This window comes from Cyclopterus lumpus, chromosome 23, assembly GCF_009769545.1.
Source record: "Cyclopterus lumpus isolate fCycLum1 chromosome 23, fCycLum1.pri, whole genome shotgun sequence".
Classification (NCBI taxonomy): domain Eukaryota; kingdom Metazoa; phylum Chordata; class Actinopteri; order Perciformes; family Cyclopteridae; genus Cyclopterus; species Cyclopterus lumpus.
The window spans coordinates 13,381,628-13,407,103 of NC_046988.1; the positions used below are offsets into that span (position 1 = coordinate 13,381,628).

At 43.0% G+C, this 25,476-nt stretch overlaps 3 protein-coding genes across 4 annotated transcripts; 2 read left to right on the forward strand and 1 right to left on the reverse strand.

Annotated features, from left to right (window-relative positions):
• The first annotated feature begins 3,420 nt into the window (after positions 1-3,420).
• On the forward strand, positions 3,421-6,171 carry sapcd1 (suppressor APC domain containing 1). Its single transcript, XM_034526573.1, has 4 exons — positions 3,421-3,903; positions 5,519-5,689; positions 5,797-5,952; positions 6,067-6,171. Exons 1-4 carry the CDS (start codon positions 3,805-3,807, stop codon positions 6,154-6,156), a joined length of 516 nt encoding a protein of 171 aa, XP_034382464.1. The 5' UTR covers positions 3,421-3,804; the 3' UTR covers positions 6,157-6,171.
• A 1,883-nt stretch (positions 6,172-8,054) lies between these two features.
• Positions 8,055-8,662, reverse strand: LOC117726523 (achaete-scute homolog 4). The gene is made up of 2 exons (XM_034526843.1): positions 8,640-8,662; positions 8,055-8,550 (listed from the first exon to the last, which is right to left on the reverse strand). Exons 1-2 carry the CDS (start codon positions 8,660-8,662, stop codon positions 8,055-8,057), a joined length of 519 nt encoding a protein of 172 aa, XP_034382734.1.
• A 964-nt stretch (positions 8,663-9,626) lies between these two features.
• LOC117726420 (probable polypeptide N-acetylgalactosaminyltransferase 8) lies at positions 9,627-25,476 on the forward strand. 2 transcript variants are annotated; one of them, XM_034526702.1, is made up of 13 exons: positions 9,668-9,702; positions 9,871-9,907; positions 11,068-11,297; positions 11,723-11,957; positions 12,622-12,788; positions 12,942-13,125; positions 13,211-13,408; positions 23,131-23,245; positions 23,365-23,550; positions 23,637-23,774; positions 24,755-24,850; positions 24,935-25,102; positions 25,197-25,476. In XM_034526702.1, the coding sequence occupies exons 3-13, from the start codon at positions 11,087-11,089 to the stop codon at positions 25,338-25,340; spliced, it is 1,842 nt and encodes a 613-aa protein (XP_034382593.1). In that variant the 5' UTR covers positions 9,668-9,702; positions 9,871-9,907; positions 11,068-11,086; the 3' UTR covers positions 25,341-25,476. The 2 variants fall into 2 exon arrangements, with proteins under 2 accessions (XP_034382592.1, XP_034382593.1); XM_034526701.1 differs by lacking the exon at positions 9,871-9,907 and having other exon boundaries at positions 9,627-9,702.

Here is a 25,476-nt window from a genome sequence, read left to right on the forward strand (position 1 = left end):
CACTAGTCAGAGACTTTCCACTACTAGTCAGAGACGTGCCACCAGTAGTCAGAGACTAGTCACCACTAGTCAGAGACTTGTCACCACTAGTCAGAGACTAGTCACCACTAGTCAGAGACGTGCCACTACTAGGGGTCAGACTATTACAACCATGGTTTACATGGATCATTGTTATATCTGGACCCTGCTCCTGCCCGACACCTACTGCTATTATCATTATTATTATTAGTTGCATTGCTATTTGCATTGTCAATACCCTTACTGCTATTATTATCATTATTATTCTACTATACCCACTGTTGCTGTTTTTTGGTAGTTGTAACGTTTTCATCCTGCCTACTACTCTCATCATATGTGTCATATTCATTGAATGTGCTGTAACTGTTATGTTGTCCATTGTGTACACATGACCTCTATTGTCCTTCTGTCCATCCTGATGGAGGGATCCTCCTCTGTTGCTCTCCCGAAGGTTCCTTCCCTTTTTCTCCCCGTTAAAGTTGTTCCTGAACCCATGTGAGGGTCAAAGGTCAGAGGATGTCGTATGTGTACAGATTGTGAAGGCCCTCTGAGACAAATGTGTAATTTGTGATTTCGGGCCTAGACAAGCTGGTCACAGGACTGCCACTAGATGTCAGAGTTTATTTTGTCATTATTATTAGTTTTATTCTGCTTTCAATGAAAAGTGCTGCAAAAATATTTGCTGAATCAATACAGCTACGGGTGGGAACAGTGAGGTTGCAGATTGCAAACAGCTTATATGAAATAAACTGAATATGAACCCTCCTCACACAACACTTCATAATCACTCTGGTATTCCAATTCATGGAGAGTCTTTGACTTCTTCTTCCTCTCCTGGATCTTCATCAAGGTCCTCTGTGGCTTTGAGCTGGTCTGCTTTGTCCATGTGTGTCAAAGTGACTGTTCCCCATACATTATTATTATTATGTTATTGGCATCACACTATTACTATACAGCTATTAACAAGCTAAATGTGTGTTACCATAGTGACCCCGTTGCCTATCAAAAAAAAGCCACTGCGTTGCTGTTTGCTTCGTGTAGAGACGATGAAATGAGTTTCCAAACATAAAAGTAATTCATTCCTTATGATTGTATATTTTCCCACATAAACAGAAGACGGCGTTCTGTCAAAACGAAACATTTCAGCAACTTTTTGCCACTTTTGTTTTGTTGAATTTTCTGTTTAAATATCCCTCTAATAATAAGACAGCGGTGCTCTACCCTTAATTTTTAAATAAGCAAATTACCCAAATAAATGTGCATTTGTCACAGAATGTATACTGAACACAGAATCACTGGTATTTATATCGTTTGTATTAATTAAGTTGGTGATTTGTAAGAGTAGTACATTTATGCATGTAATGGTTGCTTTATATGCACATCGCCTGACATCGTAGACACATCTCGGCATTGAGCATCCCAATTTATTCTAAAATATACCTCTTTTCACTTTGGACACAATGTAATATACATTTAAATTGTTAAATGTATATTAAGGTTGACCTTTGGATTGTGTAACATTTGTGTACCTCTGGTGCCACCTTCAGGCCAAACATTAATACTTTATTTTAGTTGCCTTGTGTTGGCTAAAATGAAAATGTTTTTTTCTCTATTTTTCATCAAGTGCTCTGTATTTCATATTCTTCCCAATATGTTTTATTAAATATGACACTTTCACCACCAGCATGGCTGTAGTTTTATTACATTTAATGTGTCTTTCAAACTAAAAGCAATGGAAATTATTAAATAATCAATTATTATATAAAAAATATATTTTTATTATTAAAATATGTATTATTAAAGTATGAAATATTGATTTACTGGTTTGCTGAACACTGTAGCAGAATATGCCTTTGAATAATTAATTTAAAGTAATCTGTGTTGATGTGTGGTGTGTGCGTATGCCACATTAACTCGATACCATGAAGTCTCACAATACAAAAGTGTAAAAAAGTGTAATCTTCATATTCTTCCTCGTGAATCTCTTTCCAACCAGTGTTGCTGAGGAGTCATCCGATTGGTCGAGCAGCCCGCTCAGCAATAAAAAAACAAACATGTGACCCGGATGTTCTGTGCTGGCATCGACCGGCCGAGTGCTGAAAGTAAAGCTGCTGGTGTCAATGTGACGTGGCTGAGATCCAGAAGCCCTCCACCCTCCACCCTCCACCCTCCATTCCCATCCCTCCACCCTCCATTCCCATCCCTCCACCCTCCATTCCCATCCCTCCACCCTCCATCCTTCCACCCTCCACCCTCCATTCCCATCCCTCCACCCTCCATCCCTCCACCCTCCACCCTCCATTCCCATCCCTCCACCCTCCATTCCCATCCCTCCACCCTCCATCCTTCCACCCTCCACCCTCCATTCCCATCCCTCCACCCTCCATCCTTCCACCCTCCACCCTCCATTCCCATCCCTCCACCCTCCATCCCTCCACCCTCCATTCCCATCCCTCCACCCTCCATTCCCATCCCTCCACCCTCCATCCTTCCACCCTCCACCCTCCATTCCCATCCCTCCACCCTCCATCCCTCCACCCTCCATTCCCATCCCTCCACCCTCCATCCTTCCACCCGCCACCCTCCATTCCCATCCCTCCACCCTCCATCCTTCCACCCTCCACCCTCCATTCCCATCCCTCCACCCTCCACCCTCCATCCCTCCACCCTCCATTCCCATCCCTCCACCCTCCACCCTCCATTCCCATCCCTCCACCCTCCATCCTTCCACCCTCCATTCCCATCCCTCCACCCTCCATCCTTCCACCCTCCACCCTCCATTCCCATCCCTCCACCCTCCATCCTTCCACCCTCCATCCTTCCACCCTCCACCTTCCATTCCCATCCCTCCACCCTCCATCCTTCCACCCTCCACCCTCCCTCCTTCCACCCTCCATTCCCATCCCTCCACCCTCCATTCCCATCCCTCCACCCTCCATCCTTCCACCCTCCACCATCCATTCCTCCACCCTCCATTCCCATCCCTCCACCCTCCATTCCCACCCTCCACCCTCCATCCCTCCACCCTCCACCCCTCCATCCCTCCATCCCTCCACCCTCCACCCCTCCACCCTCCATCCCTCCACCCTCCACCCCAGCTCTCAGAGCGGCACATGGCGTGTTTGTCTTCACTGCTTCTCTGTTGGCATAATGTCATCCCCATTATGTCACATTCCAGGCAACGTGTTGGGACAGAGCTGCTCACCTTAAACGGAGCAGGAAATAATCACACACTCTCTCTCTCTCTCTCTCTTTCTCTCTCTCTCTCTCTCTTTCTCTCTCTCTCTCTCTCTTTCTCGTTCATGATTTTTCTGACATGATTCCTTGTGTATTCTGCCCCCGGAGCAGACGCATGCTTGTGGAACGGAGGCCGTTGTTTTTTCTTGTGCTGGTGGTCAAATGCCTGATCGCCACCACACCTGTATCCTGCTCTCAACATCTGCCACCCACAGATCACGTTCACCTTCTTCCCACACTCTCTCCCACTCTGTGTGAGGCTGTATGTCGATGAACCGGTCATGGCAGTGACATGTGGAATTTTGTTTCATTCGCCCCAAGGGGGAACCATGCTGCCTGTGCCTGTGTGTTGTGCTGGTTTTATTCTCCACCCCTGCCTACACTCTCTCTCTCTCTCTCTCTCACACACACACACACACACACACACACACCCTCTCTCTCTCTGGTGCATTACAGTGAGTCGGCCGGTGGGCGAGCTGTGTTTTGTTGTTTGTTGTTCAGCCAGCTGCATGGGGCAGGAGTAGCTGTCCAGTGACTGACCTCCTCTCCATGGCCTGTCACCCCCCCGGCTCTGGATCCTACACTGTGGTTATCATCCCGCTCAGGACCGGCCTCTGCAGCCTGGACGCACTTCGCTTCTACCTATGGGTGAGGAGGGAACTTATGTGTGTGTGTGTGTGTGTGTGTGTGTGTGTGTGTGTGATTGATTTCTAATCAGCTGCATCTCATGGTGTCTTTGTCCTGAGTGATTCTTATCAGTCCAGCAGAACACAACCACGACCAACGACCTGACCTCGATAATACATATATATAGTGTAATTATACGCCTCTGTAATAGTGTCAGATTGGATTGGATTGCATTAGATTGTGCCAGTGTGCCTAATAAAGTGGTGTATTTAGACATATTCTGATGAGTTATGTTAAATGTCAGCATTTAAAGCAATTCTTGGATTCACAAACCTGCTGTGAAATATCAATACCTTGAGTTTACATGTGTGTGTGTGTGTGTGTGTGTGTGTGTGTGTGTGTGTGTTGGAATCCCTCTGAGAGTACATATATTAATTAAATGTATTGGTATTATTTGTATTATATGGAAGGGGTTGATCCAGTCGGAGTGTTTAACTGCATTTTCTGTATCTTTCGGTCTGAATGCTGTTCCCAAGCTTTCGCCACACTGCTATGAATACATTTCTTGTGAAGAAATTATATGTATTATTCATTTATTCTGGGGTTTTTTTGTCCACAATGCAATCAAATTAGAATATATATCGGGTGTAGAATTGCTGTAACCAGGAACTGTATTATTCATATAAACATAATAGGAATTAGCTTTTTTATACTTCATACTAGAATCTCTGGAGTCAATTTTTCCTGTCTTTTGCTCCATGTCCAATGTTGTGAAGGCTGCATGGCTGCAGTCATCCCAGTGACACATTCCCACATGTCAGGTCTGCCCTTCACAGCTTCCTGTTAAAGCCTCAATATAACCAGTTTTCCATTAACTGTACTATCTATTATTATAAGAGGAGTTGTCACAGATTTGAGAGTATTATGGCAGACGCACAGCTGTAAAATAAGCTCTTATATTAAATAAAAGGGAACTATTTTGCATATCTTAAAACGAGTATCTTAAAACGAGTTTCAAAATGTCCTTCTAATCCATCTAAGTGACGTCCTGTCCTCATCCAGAGGCGGACCACCAGCCAACATATATATATATTACGATTCCCTGCTTGTTGTAGCACTATTTGTTCAGTGTGATCCCATTTAAAGTGCATGTAATACAGTTGAGTGCTTACAATAGGACTAGAGGCCTCCTGCTGCTCTGCAAACATAGCCTCTGGAAGACAAGAGGCATCGCTGTGCCCATCACGCCGCTTCAGGAACAACTGGCCGGGGATTTTTAGATTAAAATGGGCGAGCTTGTTATTCAGCCCCCTGGTGCCGTCAAAATACACATGCATACCTGACCGGCTGACTGACGGGAATATTTTTTTTTGGAAGTATTTGTTTGCTTTACTGGACAAGCTGACAAGTGGAAACGTGAGCGGGCAACGAAAGAGAGGTGACACGCAGCAAAGGTCGCAGGCTGAATGTGATCACACGGTCAGCGTTTCACTCGGACGCTCCGACATTCGTTCATTTTGAGAAGAAAAAAAAAACCTGTTCCTGGATGATGAAGGACAATTTCACTTTTAGGTTACAAGGCACGAGGTAAAACCCACATTGAACCGGTTTGAGCGGGTTTTCTTCTCGACCTCAGGTGAAGCGGCTGAAGGACCTCGAGAGGGAGAAGGACGCTCTGTGCTCCGGCCTGGAGATCCTGGAGAAGGCCCGTCTCTGGTACCTCCAGCGGCTGCAGGGGAACGGAGCCAGGCAGGACAACACCGATGCCAGAACCGGGGTCGGCTCCTTCCATGGAGGTGCAGCAGAGGTACGAGGCAAGGGGGATGGGTTCAGGGCCTCACAGACTTTACTGAGCTGTCACTTATGGTGTCTCCCCCCCCCCCCCCCCACACCCGCCTGTCTGAATCTCTGCAGGCCCGGTCTTGCCTCCTCAGGCATCGGATCCAGCGGGTTAATGGAGCGCTGGGTTCTGTGATGAGTGAGCCCAATGTCACGGGTGGCAACAACCCTTCTCCGCGTGACGCGGTGGAAGACAGTGACCTCCGGTGGCACAACACAGTACTGACCCAGGTAGGGAAAAGAAATGTCAATTAATTTACTATCAACACATTTTTTAAACCTTTCTGGTACTCGTTTTTTTTTTTCTGAATTCTTGATTGATTCATAATTGTATTCCTTTGACAGGAGGTGAGTGACAAGAATCGGCGGATTTCCAGCTTAGAATTGGAAAAAGACGCACTGGTGGAAAAGCTCGATGAACTGCAGGCTCCTTGATTTCCAGCACACGTGTGTGTGTGTACACACACATTTAGAAGACATCACTTCATGTCACACAGTTGCTAACGTTTAACTACTTGTAAATATGTATTTAATAAATAAAGTACAGTAAAGGATGCATCATTTGCTTTTATGTGTTGGATAACTGACTTTATTAAAGAAAAGCAGAAATGGAAAATGAGGTTGCATTATTTATATTGCATTTACATTTTCAAATTTGAATTAATATTTTTCAAAACTACTTTTCCTATTTTTTGCCCATTCGAGTATTGGAAATTGGGGATTCTAAATTACAAACAAATACTTTGGGATTTTTCCCAACAAATTCAATGTAACCAGCAATATGCACAACTTAAATCAACATGCCACAGTTGTATTGTATCTATTGGCAATCCTGAGTTGCAAAACTGAAAAACAAAAAACTTTTACAGTGATTTTAGGCTGAACTGTATTAATATATTGTCTTCAGTGTACACGAGACAACCCTTGCACCTCTGTGTGTCCTGTCGTTCGGTTTCCGTCTCTGAATGTGGGCTCTCTGTCTCGACATGTCGCATTCAACCCTTCCCGGAGGTCCTGCACTGATACGTCCATCTATTCTACTTTATCTATTTAAGTCACCGTGCAGGTTTGCACGTATTTCCCCTCCTGCAGCGCACAAACCTGCAGCCTTAAACACAGAAGACACAATCGGGTTAATATAGAAATCTAATCTGTCTGCGGTTGTTGTAACACTTTGCCTGTCTGAGTGGAGGAGATGCTGCTGACTGTTTTAAATCACATGCATGCATTAGCAACAACCTTTCCAGTAAAGTATAAAAAGGCCTGCATTAAATCAGTGATGCAAACTGATTGGAATCAGCCTGTCAGGGGAGAAAACATCCATTATGGGCCGAGGCTTTCATTTAAGTAGCTTCATGTTCCTCGGGCTTCAGAGTGCCACTGAACCATAAAGCCCAGGGTACCAGCACTTGGCTAATTATCGGGTCTTATTCACATATTGTTATGGGTATGTCACGCCTTCGTGGCTGTCAATGCCATTCTACCAGCACAGTACACTTGAGCTGCATTCTGCTGGTCTCTCCAAGCCTCTTTTCACATGTACAGTCGGGTGTTCACTCCCTCACGCCCATTTGTGGTTTGGGTATTTCTGAAAATACTGAAATTGTGAGCTGTTTCCGTGCAGGTCCGCGGAGGTTGGAAGTATAAACACACTAATAGGTCTCCCTGATAAGTGCATTCCTTCAGCTATTGGTGGGAGATCACTTCCTGAGAACCCTGATATTTATAGCGCATGCATGGTAAGGTGGTATTTGAAGCTGCAGGTAACTCTTCTGAACAGAAACGTGTGTTTTGAGCCGTCATTTCTGTGCTTCGGGTGCCTGTATTACTGTAATTAATGTCCACTTGGTCCAAAAATAAAACGTAAAATAAAAAATAAAAATGAAAAAATGTGTTCAGAAAGAAAGTGGATGGACCTACAGTACACATTCATCTTTTTAAACTATAAAAAGAGGTGCTCAACTCATCAAATGTCCCACAAAATAGTCATGATATATATATGTGTGTACTATTCACCTACTTTAAACCCAGTAATAAGAAACCAACATAACCCTCACCACCATTACATCGACATAAAGTATTATATGCAACACAATAATATCATTCATTGTGATGTTGCTTTCTCTTTTGGGTGTTTGTCCCATATACCTCCTGCATGCAAACAAACGATGTTTATGCTTTGGAATAAAATCAGACATTGGGAAATTCGGTAAATTAGACATGTTTTACTTTCTTAACAAGTGCATTAATGCACTGCATATCACAGAGAGCGAGAGACTCAGAGCTAGTAAACTATATTCCCACACTGTCGTTGAGGTGTGGATTCTCCATCACTACTGCAAGTCTGTCCTCTCCAGAAGCGGCGCGCGGTGACGCGCGTCTCCGAGCGGCGTCTCCAACGCGGACGCGTTGTTTAAATCCAACAGGCTCTGCAGCCGCTGGATGTAATCGACCGCCGCCCTCAGTGTCTCCACTTTGCTGAGCCGTTTGTCCTCCAGCTCCTGCGGGAGGTGCTCTCTGAGCCGCGCGTAACCTTCGTTTACGCAGCGCACGCGATGTCGCTCCCGTTCGTTCCTTTTCCGGATGAATGCCGGCTCGAAGGAGTAATCACACACACCCAGCGGGACGGGAAAGGGGAAATATGATAACCGTCTGTAAGGTGACCGGTGGCCGTGCGCGTGGTCCAGGTATGCGGCGTCTATGTGGAAGGGCAGTCCGAGGCGGAGCGCGTCCTTGTGGTGTGCTGCGCTCTTGTCCACGGAGAAGCCGTGCAGGGCCATTGGAGGGGCGTGCGGCATATGCTCCTTTACGCAGGGATAAGACATTTCTCTGAGAATAAAAAAAAAAAAGGAGACGATCTTGGATCAAAACAGCTGTAAATTATTACGCAATTAATTGTGCACCATCATGCAACTTACCCCGACAGTCTCCTCACGGTCATCTCGGAGGGTTTTTTTCTTCCAGGAAGTTTCCTTTTTAAATCTCGCCACGATATGATTAAATCTTTATTGTGATGTGTTTATAAGTGTGGACTTCTTCATCGAGACTTCGTCGGTCTGTGTGACAGCGTGTCTGTTGCGCTTTTTGAGGTACAGCGTGGTGGGTGTGATCCGGGCCGGAGATGCAGCCGTGACTTTCCCATCAAGATTAAACTGTTTACATAACGTTTTTTTCTTCCTTCCGTTGACACTGAAGCAAATCTTATCATGAAGGTATAAGGTACACTATGTACGGGCTTGAAATAACTGACTGTTTGATTGTACACATTTATAAAATAGCCTATAAAAACACAGCAAGGCCGAGATCCTCTTTGTGGCATCACAGTGGTCTGTGATGGGTATACTGGTAAGAAAAGCACTAATGTTCATCAATATGTTTGTATTTGCAGATCTTGATTGTTTGCATGTATGCTAAATGTATATTGTTTAAATAAAAATAAATGTTTATTTCTAGGTATATATATATTAATGTTATGAACCCAGACACCAGGGCGTTTGATGTTCCGACGTTTGTGGGATTTCCACAACAAGTATAAAGCAGAAATAGTGGTTATTTCTTCCATGGCGGATGGCGGAAGTTATAACTGTTTCCACAGAGATAAGCCACGCCCCCTCTCTTGAGTACTGACCTCTGGTTCCAATTAACGAGATTGTTTGAGCGCGGATCAGAAAAACCGAGATAGCCTGATTTCAATCATCGGGTTAATTTAAGCTGGATAATATAGACATTTGATCTGCTTAGTTGAACCACGTAAGAGAAATAGGGCCCTGGTGTCAGCGGAGGGGAGGAGCAAGGTGGCTGAGACGCACCTGATTAGTCTGCTAGCTGCAGGGTGCTGCTGGTCTGCTGCCCTCCCCAGGTAACAGCAGATGATTATGTGCACCTGGTGTAATGCAATGAAGAGGCCGAGTGAACGCTACACGTTCAACACATCTGCAGGGAACTTCAAGAGATCAGACAACACGGCTCCGGCGGTTCAAGGTGCTTGACCTTTATTTGAGTAGTTTAAGAGTGGGATTGTCTGTGTGTAGAAGGTTAGGGAGAGAGAGAGAGAGAGAGAGAGAGCTCCTTAATTAAAGACAGGGAACAACTCTTTCTTTTCTTTTTTTTTAAATGTGTTAATTTTTTTTGTGGGCGACTGTGGCTCAGTGGTGAGCTAGAGATGGTTGAGCCATCCCTCAATCAGGTAAGATAAGGATGTTTATTGTCATTGTTAAAAAAAAAAATTAAAAAAGAAAACATACAACGAAATTAAGTTGGCAACTCAGTCAGTACAGCAGTAACAGGTAAAAACATTTAAGACGGGACATTCTAATTTAAAACAAGACACTTACAAATAAATAAAATGTAAAACGCAGGCATCAAATGTTGTGTTAGTCCAGTGGTTCCCAAAGTGGGGGTCGCGACCCCTAGGGGGGGCGCGGTGGTACTACAGGGGGGGTCGCGGCTTCATCACCAACCCACACACACACAGACGCACACATACACCGGTAAAACAATATAAAATAACCGACGTGACATGCACTGTGTTCCAACCACGCCACCAGAGCGGCTCATGTCACAGACCGACTGTGGCAAAACCAGCGAGAGCGAGCGAGAGACACACAGCGACACAGAGCGACAAAGATACGGAGCGACAGAGAAAGATAAAGATAAGAGAAGGAAGTATGTACAAAGATGGACAGATTTGTGACTGGTCTAAAGCGCAAATCCGATGGAACTTCTGTTACAGCCGCAACAGGCGACGCGACCACCTCGACAACGCCTCAAACTAAGGTAAAGACAAGGAAATATAGCGAGGCATATCTGTCTCTGGGCTTCACTATTGTCGGTCAGGATGAGAGACCCCAGTGGGTTTTGTGTCTTAAAATACTGGCGGCAGAGAGCGTGAAGCCCACTAAATTAAAAAGACACCTGAAAACCCACCACCCCGAACATATTAACAAGCACCTTGAGTTGTTCCAAAAACAATTGGAAAACTGTCATGCCCTGACAGTAAACTGTGAAGTGATATGTACTTATTTTAGAAATAAATAAAAATATTTTATACAGTTCATGCATTATAATGCAATTCATTAAAAACCAAGAACAATTTGGGGGTCGGGTTGCGGGGGGTGGTGTCGTCCAATGTTCCTATATCATCAAAGGGGGTCTTGACAGAAAAAGTTTGGGAACCACTGTGTTAATCTATTGTTGTAAAATTGCTCCCGTAGCTGTGTGTGAATGTTATTACTGCTGATGTGCAGGTGGCACCTTGGCTCCGCCCACCAGTGTGTGTGTGTGAATGGGTGTGAAATGATGCCAAACAAAGTACAGGTCCAGTTACCTTTTTTTTTTTAATGCCAGGTGAAACAAATCCCTTTCCATGCAGAGAAGCACCAGGATGAGATCTGGCTGGGTCAAAGGATCACTTCTCGCCTTTGCCGTGGCTGCTGCTCTGTTGTACCTCGGCTCCATCAAGCGGGAGGTTCAGACCCATTCGGAGAGACTCCGGAAGGCCCACCACAATGACTCCATCAGGGCAAAGGGAATGCTCACGAAGATGGACAAGATGGAGACCGACATCAACCGGCTGCGTGAGTCTGTCCTGCTGCTTCTTTTATGTGTTTACAACTTGAGTTTAAAAGTCTGAAGACGTAGACGTCTGGATTAAATCACTGTTACATTTTTTGTTTTCTTTTTTTAAGTAAAGTATAACTTGCAAATATCAAAATAGCTGCAAATGTAATTTCTTGTAATCGATTTATTGATTTAATAATCAGGAAATCAATTCTTGGGTCAATTTCAGCCTGACACTAGGTTGAAATGGATTAACAAAAAGTTAAATGAAGTTGTTTAACAGGTAATTGGGTTACACATGTTAAACCACACCAGTGCAAATACTTCTATAACTCATCGTTTTATTTATGTTTCAGGGAGGGGCCCCTGTTGCCATGTCGTTACTGTGCAGAGTAAACTGAATAATAATAAAACAAATACTCCGCTGTTCTCTTTTATCCAGTCGACCTGATGAATAAACTGGGGAAGAAAGAACCGGTGAAACCGAACAACGCCGAGGCGAAGAAGATGGTGAGGAAGCTGTACCCGAACTCGGTTCTGTTCAGCAAATGGGGCGACGAGCTGTCGGAGGAGGAGCAGAAGGAGGCCGAGACGCTGTTTCAGAGTTACGGCTACAACGCCTTCCTGAGTGACAGGCTGCCCCTGAACAGAGAGATCCCCGACACCCGGCCGCTCAGGTGATGCCAGCTTCCTGTAACAGACCACACCTGTCCAGCTTTGTGATACTTTTAAACAACTTTTCTCAATGGCCCAGAGTTAAATTGCTCTTAAAAAAATAAAAATCCAACTTTAGTATAAAAAAAAACAAATTAAATAAAAGCTATTTTATTTATTTTAATGTAATAAATATATATAATAAACAAAAGTACACTTAACATTTCTAGGCTGAATGAATGTGGCCATGAGTAAATGCAATAAAAGTTCTATATGGTCATATATATATATATATATATATATATATATATGCACACGCACACACACAGACATACTTGTTCTGAAAGAGTTGAGATCGTTATTTTGGATCTCATTGGGTGATCTCAACTCTTAAGCCGACTGCCAGCAGGCACATTTAAAGAATGAGGAACTTTAAATGAGCCGTCACATTTTCCCAACACTGATGCTGCGTTCACACAAAGCGTTGCGAGTAGATTCCATGAAAGTCAATGCACAGACGAATGGATGCGAATAAAGAGGATTTTCAACCAGTTATCTAGTGTGTGTGTGACCAATTATGTCAATCAACATTTGAAAATGCATTAAAAGTCAATACCTATACTTTTCCCACTGAAATTTAATTGGTTTTATTCAAACACAAACTACCACTTTTTCTCCCCTTCACAGGTGTGCTGACAAAAAGTACCCAGAGGATCTGCCTTCCATCAGCATCGTGTTGATTTACCTGGACGAAGCTCTCTCTATCATCAAAAGGGCGATCCGCAGCATCATCGACAAAACACCCGCCCGGCTAATGAAGGAAATCATACTGGTGGACGACCACAGCAGCAATGGTACGTCCACCTGCCACATCATGTACTCAAAGGGGGTATTTAAACTTTTTTTTTTTTTTTAAATACGTGTATGTATATGTATGTGTGTGTGTATATATATATATATATATATATATATATACATACATACTTTTATTACTTTGCTTTCTGCAGAAGATTTAAGGGAGAAACTGGATGAATACATTGACTTCATCCACGAGGAGCGTCCAGGCCTGGTGAAGAAAGTCAGGCACTCCGAGCAGCTCGGCCTCACCCAGGCCAGACTGTCGGGATGGAGGGCCGCTGTGGGGGACGTCGTGGCCATCTTGGATGCTCACGTAGAAGTCCACGTGCAATGGTTAGTTCTTTAAGTGGTCTGAGTCCTCGGGGCTCTGTTTTTATTTGCTGTGCTCTTTTCAACACGACTGTCTCTGTGTGTCCAGGGCGGAGCCGCTGTTGGCTCGGATTAAAGAGGACCGCACCGTGATATTGACACCGGTGTTTGACAAAGTCAACTTCGATGACCTGACCCTGATTCCCTACATGCCCGCGGCAGATGCCTTCGACTGGGCTCTGTGGTGCATGTACGAGTCCTTCAGGCCCGAGTGGTACGCTTTAAAGGACGACTCACAGCCTGGAAAGTAAGAATTGTTCTCCCAAATCGCTGCACACTTGAAAAGGAATAGTTTGTCATTTTGGGTAAATATGACTCCCCTGAGTTGGATCATCACCACTCGCATCTGTTCCTTTTTTAATGGGAACTATATAATGTTTGTCTTGCTAAGTTAAGCAAACGGGCAGCCGGCTGTTGACTGAGGCTCTGCAAGAAAGCAAACTAGCGTAATAAAAACATTTAAATAATCCCTTTTAATCGTATCTAAACTCATTTAGGGGATTAATTCCAGTTTGAGGTAAAAAAAAACAAAACATTGAATTAAACTCTCTTTTTTTTTGTTCACACAAAGGAAATCCCAAAATATATATATTTGAAACCTGTGGGTTATTCAAAAACAATCTGGGACACACATTTTGAGAAGAGATGTGCATGAGAAACATGCATCTACAACAATTATGTTTTACATGCATATTTCCATATACTGTGTATATATTTCCATTTTGTGTGATGTGTGTTGACAACGCAGAACAATGTGTTCAGTGTCAACGGTCAAACAGATTGTTTTTATAGAACAGCCTGCGAAGCCAACTCTAAAAGCTACGGCGTGGTTTGCTATTCTTCACGGTGACTGCATCTCATTTAATAAACATAACCTTTTTGCAATTTTAAGCATAAGCCTCACTCATTGAATCTCTTTGACACTAATTGCTTCGCCTTTTTTAATAACGCGATTACACCTATTTTTTTGGGGGGGGGGGGGGGGGGGGGGTTAAAAACAGCTCTTATTCTGAAGGTGAAGCATGTACAGTAAGCAACCTATTTTACTGTTTATCTGCTTGGACTCAAGACCTCCAGAAGAAGATATCGCATCGCATATCTCGAAGTCTTTGCCCCTGTCGTATCTTTTAAACGGCTGTGATGTTGAAGAATGAGGATGAAGGAATCTCCGCGGACACTGTTCTTTTCCGTTATAATAGAGTTTATTACAGAGAGGAATCACAGGTCAGGACGAGCGTCTAGATCACTCGGAGAAGCTTCTCGGCCAGATGGAAGTTCTGACTTGAGAGTCCCGGCAGCTCAGTTTATATAGGCACTTCGTCGTGCACAGATACCTAACGTGACTCCGGAACCCCCAATCTAAACACTTACTTTTCAGACACAGGAATGTGTACCATATATCAAGATTAAGAAGTAACAGACGAGGTCACACAAAGGCCTCTTAACAGGTGCCCTTCGGGCACAGGGACAGACCCCTCTCCAACAGGTCAAAAGGCAACTATGTGGAACTGTATCTTATAAGCCAATCTTCTCAGAAAGCGAAGAATATTTGGAGACAAACCTCTAACCCATACCTGTCTGGACTCTGCCTCCTAGAGGTCAAAGGGCATTCTTTTTAGTGAGATGGTATCTTGGGAGCGAGCTCCTAAGGCAGCTGCGAATACACCACATATCTCCCCCCTTCGAGACTTAAACAACGTCTCGACTAACAAACAAAAGAAGAAAACATATCTGTGTATAATTATGACAAAAATAGCAACCACAATAAACCAATTGTATGGAGTATAAAAAGTGAGAGTGAAAAACCTGTTAGGCAGCTATCTTTCTTGAAACAATGTGTACAGGAAAATTCTCTCACGGCTCCTCTGCCAAGGCAACCTTACATAGTACTCCATACCACTGAAATGCGGAATTTTAGCAAATTGTGTAAGGAAATTACTTAAGCAAATACATATGGAACTCTCAGCAAATCAAAACAAAATAATGTCCAAAGTCAGGCTGGTCAACCCATCGTACCTTCCAAGTGGACCTTTCCCTGCCTAGACCCACTGTCCCTGAACATCGAGCAAAGAAAACATCCGAGGTCCCATCTATATTTACCCAACAAAAACACATCATTTCCCAAACAATTTGCACATAAAAAGAAAATTCATTTTTAATACTACTAATGTAACGTGTAGGATAAGACATAAGAATGTATAACACTGCAGTTTCTCAGCAGCCTTGACTCCCAGTTGTAGCATCGATGACGTCTTGAATCTGGATGTTGTGTCATCAGTCCTTGTTCAGAGTCCTTCAGATCATTCTTATTGTTCATGTTTGATGTGTCTTGAATCCATTCAACGCATCGGAGTCCCATAATAATTCACCACCTGCACAGTGGTCTTGCCCCAATATGTTCTAGAATGAAAGAAAAGAAAACCAGTATCTTTTGCATACAGAACAGATACAAATCAAAACATCAAAATATAGACTAACACTTCTATCAGTATATGTGAAATTATAAATCACATTGTCCATTCATCCCCCCCCCTTCGAGACCACACAGAGTCTCGAAAGAGTGAAACAAAATCAAAACCACAGACTAACCAAGTAATAACAGAGGTATGTTAAGATTAAAATAACATCAGACATTCAAAATGGATATTCCTCCACCATTTCGACCCTTATCCTTTCGTCTTCATCAACGTCCGTATCATCACCATGTAATAATGGCATCTGAGTTTGATCGCCTGGCATCACAACTCCAACCCATCTCATTATCATAGCCTTTGCAAAGGTCAACAATAGCATACAAAAACAAAACATCACACACAATGACAGAACGAGTACTGCCACAACCTGTATTAATACTGCTCCTAATGGCCCTAATTTATCCTGCAACCAAGCATTCGCAGACCATCCAGCGTTTTCCGACGGGCCAAATGCATCTCTTATAAGCTTCAATGCATCTACGACACTAGTCATATTATCAGAATTATCAGGAATCAAAGTGTAGCAAGCCTCCCCTGTTAAGTTCAAAGTCACACAAAGGCCACCTTGTTTGGCCAAAATATAGTCAAGAGCCATGTCATGTTTTAGCAGTGTCAGTCTGTGACTTCTCTGAGTGTTTGACAAATATTCAAACCCTCTTATGGTTTCGTTCGCAAAACCCTGTAAGGTGTAGGTAATGTTATCGATGTGATCTGCCAAGAATGTCACCCCATACCATGGAAATAATCCTATTCCCCACTTCTCTGCTATACTCACTCTCCAATGGTATGATTCCAAATTGTTAAATTGTGCCATCTCCCGTTTCTTCCTACTTCTTGGAGCGTCATAAGATTGGACCCCATCTGGCCTTTTTCCCTTCTGGATAGTAAGGACCTCATATGGAAGTTTCAATGTTGCCATATAACAGCATCCTGTCCACCCATATGGTAGAAATATGTATGCCTTATCATCACAAACCCACCAAATATCCTTGAAATTCCCTATAGTCACATTCCCAGGCAAACGTTGATCCTTCACCCTTAACGTTTTACCCTTTTTGTTGTCTGGTACATCAAAAGTTACTTCATAAGAATCATTACCAGACCAATGTTCACGTTTACCCAAGTCCATCATATATTTATCACAATCCGATATCCCCATAAACATTCCCGGCCCATCATAAGTGGTATTCAAACAAAAACAGCTATCAGCTCGAACTGATGACACTTCCATTATTTCCGGGACCGCCGTTCTGATATTTTCATGTTGATCGAGTAAATTTACATATGATAATCCCTCCAACCAAGAACAAGTAAATCTCGGCCTAAACAGATGTATTGACAAAGCCATTATTGCATCTCTTGCTGACTGCTGCTGATACAACAGCCATGATAGTGCATAACTTTGACAAATAGCGGTTAGTGGTTCTGGTGTAGTCTCTAAAATTGAAGGCCATGAGTTTGGCGTTAGGATTTTTACTAGACATGGACCATTCGATTTTACAACCGATCTTACGGAATGAGTTAATTGCTGGAACCATAAGTTCTTACTTGCCCAAGGGTCTGCAATCTGTAACACTGACGGATCAAACCCGAACGCCCTCCATTTGGTTTCTCTCTTTTGTAATGCATGATATTGACCAGTCATGTATTCTGGTGTCTGATCAGAGTCAGAAAAGTTATTATCTACGTTTGAAATAGTCCTCTGAGCTGTTACAGATGAATCTACATAATTCTCTTCTATCATCTGTTCTCTAACTTCAACAATCTCATTATTACTGTTCACACTAGGCTCTATTTTGAACATTAGCTTCTGGGTTACATTAATCACATCCTTAACTGTCGAAGATGTCACGTTGGATGTCTGTGTTACATTTCCAAACGTCATAGAAGCCAAAGATGTCGTCACTGTTGAGGCCTTCATTCCCTTCAAAGTCATAGCTGGAGTAATCGTCTGAGTTGTTGTATGAACATTCTCAGTTCTTTCTGGCACTAAAGTACCAGACTTCGTATGTGTACTGTTCACCCTTGGAGTAGTTACTGTGGTATATTGTTCCTGAACCCCTTCAGTAACTGTGAAAACTCCAATAGGACTCAAATCTTTTATCATGAGTGTCACTCTACGAGTTATATGACCTTTGATCCAATAATTTTGATATGGACCAAATTCAAACTCTGGTTCTAAATAAGTACACGTATATTCCCCTTGGTCTTCCCATGTCGCATTACGTAGGACCAGTGAACAATCCCCTCTAGTTTTCAACCACTTCACATCATTAAACAAAATATACTTCCTGTGTTTACGAGACACAATGCCATCTCCAGGTTTTATCAACAACAAATCTTCCCCACGACTATTTTCCCACTTAGGAGGACTGTTACTACCAACATGTGGATTGTAAAACGAACACCTCTCAAACCCACTCTCGACCCATCTGAAGTCAACAGCTACAAACCTGTCTCTCTTCTCACCTTCCTTTCCAAAACTCTAGAGCGAGCTATCTTTAACCAAGTCTCCTCCTATCTCCACAGTACCAACTTTCTTGACCCTCATCAGTCTAGATTCAAGACTGCCCTCCTTGCTGTCTCTGAGCAGCTTCACACTGCTAGAGCAGCCTCTCTCTCATCTGTCCTTATCCTTCTCGACCTTTCTGCTGCCTTACATAATCAATCTGTTTCAGCAAACATGGTGCCCAAAATCATATTCCTTTGTAATCTTTCTCTTAACTTCCTCTCTTGCAACGTGAGCTAACCCATGCTCCTCCTGAATCATTAGAACATTCGTCTGGATGCTGTTGAAAATCTGAATTAAACCTTCCCCCTCTTCCGAAATTTCTTTGATCTCTTCCTCTCCAGGACTGTGCTTGATCAAAAGATGGCTGTGGGTAAGCGATGGCCGGTACCACCGGTGATGGTTGGACCGATTGGTACTGAACCTGGTTCGGCTGTAGTTGTGATAATAGTTGATTTAGCGGAGCCTGATCCTGTATAACCAGCGCCTGCTTCTTCTCCATCTTTTTACTATCCACTAGTTGTATTTGATTAAGTTTCCTGAGGATCTCTTGATCCTGTTCCTTCTGATCATGCTCCTTTTTCCTATACAGCTCCACCTGGTGGGCTATGTAATCTGTATACACCCCCTTTGCCATGCTTCCAAGACCAACCACCTCTGCCAGTTTACTCCTCACTGGTAGGGGCAACCCCTTCTGTACTCTGCCTCGCAAAATTGACTGCTCCATTTGATTCAACTCTGGGTCATTTCCTGTAACATTTCTCCACACTTGATGAACTCTCGACACATAGGCTCTCGGGTTTTCTTCCTGTCCCAGTGGTTCAATAAAAATATTGTCAGGGTGTACATTTGTTGGAAATGTATCTTTAAGTGCTCTGCACACTCGACCTCTACTTGCAGCAAACAGTTCTGCATCATTCACAGCAGTTCCCACATATCGATTAAGTCCAGCTTTCTGTAGAATTTCTCCCATAGCATGAACTCCAATGAGATTAGCCAAGAGTCTCTTAATATCTCCAATGGCCGGTTGTTCTCCCACCATAATCTCTTCTAACTTTGAAATCCAAGGATGTGCTCCATCCTGAAGAGTAGGTAACTTTTCAAGTATGTTTGACATGTCTGTACTCTGCCAAGGCTTATACTCCAAACTCTGTCCTCGAATAACCACTGGAAACATGCTCTTGGGTGTCGATTGTGTTCTAGAGCGCAATCTATTTTTCATGCCCGATGATATGAGGCCTTCTTTCTGTAGCCCCTCCTTCCGTATCAGCAACTCCTCTAACTGGTTCTCCAGTGAACTTTGTGTTTCTGGGAAACTAGATTTACTCAAGTCACAGAGGCATCGGTCTATTCCTTCTTCGACCTCTCTTAATTCCCTCCGTGTGCCCTCTTCATTGCTGTCTTCATCCTCACTGTCCTTAGTGGTATCACCTCCTCTCTTTTCTGCTCTAGCCAGCATCCGCCTGACCTCAGGGTCATATCCTCCCATGGCACCTTCTAGATCACTTTGGTCACTATTGTCTCTAGACTCCGCCCTTTGTATCCTAATTCCCAAACTTGCTTTCTTCCTACTTTTGGAATCTGGATACATCATTATAGTTGTGTCTGCTAGTCCTGTTTCTATTATTTTGTCCTCCTTGTCTCTGATCTTATAGCTACCCTCCTGACGAATCATTGGGAGCTGAGGATAGATTTTCTTAGACTTCGTCTCTACTTCATAAGGTGGCGGTCTTTTCACAGGGTTCATGTGTGAGTAGAATGAATTGGTGTCTGCCAACAGCTTTTCTGTTTGTTCTGCATTCTGTCCCATTTCTTCTACGTCTTTAATTCTCTTGTCATTAGCAGCTTTGATCAGTTTCTGTCCCTCATTTTCAAACAACTGGAGAATGCCAAGCTCCACTTGCCTCTTTTCTTTGCGTTTTTCCCCATTCTTTCCCTTCTTTTGCTTTGCCTTGTATGTGGATACAAGTACCTGCATTATTTTTATTACGTCTGGGTTAAGAGTCCCCTCCACTGGCCATGGTTGGTCAATTTCAGGCCAACGTTTATGCCATTTTTCCGATATTTTTGCAATGTTTGCGATGCCTCTGATTAAAGGATTATTCTTCTGTACTACATCAACAGGAGTAATTACTTTTGGGTTTTTAGTGTCCTTTTTCCCCATTATAACGGCTTCCTTATGTTCCGTTATTTGTACATTAAGAAGTACGATTTTAACTACTTAAAGCTATTCAGATTATTTCTCCCTTGTTTTTTATTATTCTTTATTTTATTTATTTATTTGATTAACCAATTCATCAATCAACAAATTAATCAATGAAACAACAAATTAATCAATTCATTTAGTCCTTCATGTATTTAAACCCACAAATTCACCCTAGCCAAAAATGGAATTGATTTGTCAACGCCGAACAGATCAAGAGCCCGTTTACAAAATTCGACCAAAAAATCACGCACTCCCACAAGTGACTGACTGTCACCAAATGTGATCCTAATCACTGTCGGACCATCGCCTAATTCTCATCCAATATCCAGCTCAAATCGTGACACAGTCACAATATTGATTCTCCAACACGCACAAACAACAAAACTGACATCCGCAATTGTCAGCAGAGTTTAGACCAAACAATCATATGCCATTAATGAATTAAATGCATTAACTGGTCTTTCAGTTGCCAAGCATACATAAAGACTACATGCTGTAGTTAGTTAAAAGAACAAGTGGATAAACTAACTACAGCATGTAGTCTTTATGTATGTAACCCAATCAATATTCTTATAAGTTTACAAATGAAAGCAGATTCAAATGTGTCCCATCAATAAGGGAAAAGAAACAGGCAATTATTCAGCCTCTTATGAACCCATTAGGTTTTTTAACAGCATCATAAACTTAATTCCCAAATTAAACCCCTACCTAAACTTTGTAGAATTGAATGAAAACCAAATAAAACAAATAGTTCAAGCGACAAAAGAATTTCGTGTCACACGTCCCACTAAAAATCTCCCCCCCTTTTGAGGAGTCACTTTCACACACGCAGCCGCAGCCCGACACACACGCAGCTTCACATGAACAGAGACAGTTGGGGGGAGGGGTCTTACTTCTCCAATTGGAGACTCATAGTTTCATCATTACGTCCCTTTATAAAAGAAAGAAAACAGGGCTCATATTATATTAGTCTTCTTTAGAAGCTCATTGTGTATTTAGTAACTTATTTGTTATCCTACGTCCTCTCTCCAAGGAAGCTCATTGTGTATTTAGTAACTTATTTTATGTTACGTCCTCTCTCTAAGGAAGCTCATTTGCATATTTAATAACTCATTTATTATCTTAAGTCTTCTCACCAGAAGCTCATTATATATATTTAATACATTAAACAAAATATATGTCCTTACAAGTTACCAACGCCTTCGTTCTCACAACCCCCACTCATTAGTATTACCTTCCTCTGCAGTTTCTCACGCACACACACAGCACTTCACACACACACACACACACACAGCGCACACACAGACAGAACAAAGACAACTCATTTATGCCACATATAGCATGCTTTTTGCCGCTCCCTTTAATTCCTTTCTTATTCTCATAAAATTTCTGCTACCTCTGAGATGTGATTAGTCGATGAGAGGCTGCATCAGACACTGTTCGTCAACAAATGTCAGAGTGGGAACAGTCAATCGACCTTTTATTCTACAATCTCCAGTTATTAAACTGACCATACGGTGTTGTTCCAGGTTTTACGGCCCATGTTTATTTATCCAGATTCTGCGGCTCAGTCATATGATCCTTTCCTTTACTCTTATCTCTCTCTCTTTTTCCTCTGTCCCTTATTACTGTTTTACACTTATTTATTCAAATTACCTGGATCCAGGTTTACCCCAATTTTGTCTTTCTAACTTAATTCCTGACTATGCCAAGCCAACCATTACGCAGTGGCTAATTTGCATGTGTCTTACCGTTAAGGAGTTGAGGGCCCAATCTCCATTAATCTTGCACGATACTATTTAGCTCACCTTATCGTTACAATAAAGCTATTCTACACTATTCCTTGTATTTCTCATACTTCCTTTCTTTACTTCTTATCTCTATAATACTCCCCCTTTTTGCGTATTTTTACGCAAATAAAATCAAATTTAGCACGGAGCTTCAATTCAAACATCACTTCAACAATACCTTTCCATTTAACAAGAAAATAGGTTCTTTTCTACGGTGTGACCATACAATCAACACATACGGCTTGATAAATGAACCAGCATTTTAATCAAGTGGGAAATGCTCACCGTCTGTCGTTGTCGGAGGTCACAGCACGTCCGAGTTCGTGACGCCAAGTTTGTCGTATCTTTTAAACGGCTGTGATGTTGAAGAATGAGGATGAAGGAATCTCCGCGGACACTGTTCTTTTCCGTTATAATAGAGTTTATTACAGAGAGGAATCACAGGTCAGGACGAGCGTCTAGATCACTCGGAGAAGCTTCTCGGCCAGATGGAAGTTCTGACTTGAGAGTCCCGGCAGCTCAGTTTATATAGGCACTTCGTCGTGCACAGATACCTAACGTGACTCCGGAACCCCCAATCTAAACACTTACTTTTCAGACACAGGAATGTGTACCATATATCAAGATTAAGAAGTAACAGACGAGGTCACACAAAGGCCTCTTAACAGGTGCCCTTCGGGCACAGGGACAGACCCCTCTCCAACAGGTCAAAAGGCAACTATGTGGAACTGTATCTTATAAGCCAATCTTCTCAGAAAGCGAAGAATATTTGGAGACAAACCTCTAACCCATACCTGTCTGGACTCTGCCTCCTAGAGGTCAAAGGGCATTCTTTTTAGTGAGATGGTATCTTGGGAGCGAGCTCCTAAGGCAGCTGCGAATACACCACACCCCCTTTAAGCGCACTTTATTACCGTCGTATCTAAAAGTGCATTGGCGATGCATGAAGTGGCACCTCGGCTCCTTCCCCGTGTCTCCTTCTGTCCTCAGGAGCCCCTCCATCATGGGGATCCTCGTCGCTGATCGGAAGTTCTTTGGGGAGATCGGAAGCCTCGACGGGGGAATGAAAATATACGGCGGCGAGAACGTGGAGCTCGGCATCCGGGTGAGATCTACAAGGTGTTTTCAAAGTCACTTTAAACGCTGCAATTAGAGTCTGAAAAATGGTATTTTAGATATTTTACCCTTTTTTTTTTTCTTTCTTTGTTTTTTCTTTGTTGGCAGGTGTGGCTGTGTGGAGGAAGCATCGAGGTCATACCTTGCTCCAAAGTCGCCCACATCGAGCGGGCCACGAAGCCTTACCTCCGAGACTTGAGCGAGATGGTGAGGCGTAACGCGCTGAGGGTGGCGGAGGTCTGGCTGGATGAATATAAATACAACGTCAACATTGCATGGAACGTTCCCCTGGAGGTGAGGCGAGACGATTTGCGGAGGACAAACGTTGGCGTTTCTCTTCCTTCAACAAACTCATTTTTTGTGTCTCTTTTTTTTTACAGAAACACGGGATAGACATCGGGGATGTGTCGGAGAGGAAGAAGCTGAGAGAGAGGCTGAATTGCAAGCCCTTCAAGTGGTATCTGGATAACATTTACCCCTCGCTGGACCCTCTGCATGACCTGCTGGGCTATGGAGCGGTGAGTAGAAACGATGTCGCTGCGTAGGCCAGCTTTAGTTTTTTAATTGTTCACTATTTAATTGATTGTTGACTAATCGGTATATGGTTCCCAACCTTTTTGGCTTTATAACGCAAAGCAATGGGCAACTCTAGTCAGCAGTTACACATCTTTATAGATTATTATTATTATGACTACGATTTAGTTTAGATTTTCTTTTGTGGGGGTGTATTTTGAAGTAACATTTAAAAAAAACCAATTTAAATATTGTTTTTGTATCTCTTAACCGTCTTTGATGACTGTCCAAAATTAAGATGGGTCTTGTGAAATAATATTTATTATTGTTAACAAATCCACAAACCAACCAGCACTACATACATATATACACTGTGTGTGTGTGTATACATATACACACACACACACCATCCAGAGCACCAAATGTGTAACAATTCGCAGCTGAAAATAGTCCGCACAAAAAGCACTATAGTTTTCTATTAAAATATTGGGCCATTTTTAAAAAGGAAACTATACCTGTGACCCGTTTTGTCAGCACACCTGTGAAGGGGAGAAAAAGTGGTAGTTTGTGTTTGAATAAAACCAATTAAATTTCAGTGGGAAAAGTATAGGTATTGACTTTTAATGCATTTTCAAATGTTGATTGACATAATTGGTCACACACACACACACACACTAGATAACTGGTTGAAAATCCTCTTTATTCGCATCCATTCGTCTGTGCATTGACTTTCATGGAATCTACTCGCAACGCTTTTGGTGTGAACGCAGCATCAGTGTTGGGAAAATGTGACGGCTCATTTAAAGTTCCTCATTCTTTAAATGTGCCTGCTGGCAGTCGGCTTAAGAGTTGAGATCACCCAATGAGATCCAAAATAACGATCTCAACTCTTTCAGAACAAGTATGTCTCATTCTGAAGTTGCACGGCTAGATGACTTCATACTTTTAAAGTGTCGCTTTCTCTTCCATCTGCTTCTGTTGGCAGCTGACCAATAGCCTGAAGCCAGATATCTGCGTTGACCAAGGCCCAATGCCTGGGAACACCCCCATTACATATGGGTGCCACTACTTCTCTCCTCAGGTATGTCCAGAGAGTCGCTGCACGCACACACAGACTGTTGTTTGGTTATTTCTTTTGCGTGTTAATCACCGTTCTTCGGTGCAGCACTGTTACTATCGCACCGACGGACAACTCTACGTTGGTGGAATCAAGTCTCACAAGTACAACAGCAACCGCTGCCTGGTGGACCCGGGCACCGCCGCCTACCCGGGACTCTACAAGTGCAAAATAGCCAAGCAGAAGAAATTCCACATGCTGTGGGATTTTAAACAGGTCAGTACCAGAGTTTGAAATGGAAATCTACACCAAAGAGGTTGGTCTGTTTGAGAGAAATACTTTTTTTTAAAATTATTATTGTTGCTGCCAGGATGGAGCCATCCAGAACAGAGGAACCAAGAGATGCCTGGAAATGGTGACGGGTGATGACGGCCATTACATGCTCGTTGTTCAGCAGTGCACTGGTCAGAGCTGGAAGATCCAGCATCTCATCAAGGACCGAGGGCACAAATGAAACCGCCTCTCGGAGACGACATGGATCCACGAGTCAAAGTGCACCAGAAATATTTTGAAATATTTTCATTTCATTCTTGTTTTTTGCCCCCAAAAATTTCTGAACTCCAACGGCGCAGGACTGAACGCATGTGGGT

Bases quoted from the DNA above. Each gene is read 5' to 3' on its own strand.
- sapcd1 (XM_034526573.1), top strand. From the start codon at position 3,805: ATGGCCTGTCACCCCCCCGGCTCTGGATCCTACACTGTGGTTATCATC. The intron at 3,904-5,518 runs GTGAGGAGGGAA...TCTCGACCTCAG, and splicing joins CACTTCGCTTCTACCTATGG to GTGAAGCGGCTGAAGGACCT. The intron at 5,953-6,066 runs GTAGGGAAAAGA...TTCCTTTGACAG, and splicing joins ACAACACAGTACTGACCCAG to GAGGTGAGTGACAAGAATCG.
- LOC117726523 (XM_034526843.1), bottom strand. From the start codon at position 8,662: ATGACCGTGAGGAGACTGTCGGG. The intron at 8,551-8,639 runs GTAAGTTGCATG...TTTTATTCTCAG, and splicing joins ACCGTGAGGAGACTGTCGGG to AGAAATGTCTTATCCCTGCG.
- LOC117726420 (XM_034526701.1), top strand. From the start codon at position 11,087: ATGCAGAGAAGCACCAGGATGAGATCTGGCTGGGTCAAAGGATCACTT. The intron at 11,298-11,722 runs GTGAGTCTGTCC...TCTTTTATCCAG, and splicing joins GACCGACATCAACCGGCTGC to TCGACCTGATGAATAAACTG. The intron at 23,775-24,754 runs GTGAGTAGAAAC...TTCTGTTGGCAG, and splicing joins ACCTGCTGGGCTATGGAGCG to CTGACCAATAGCCTGAAGCC.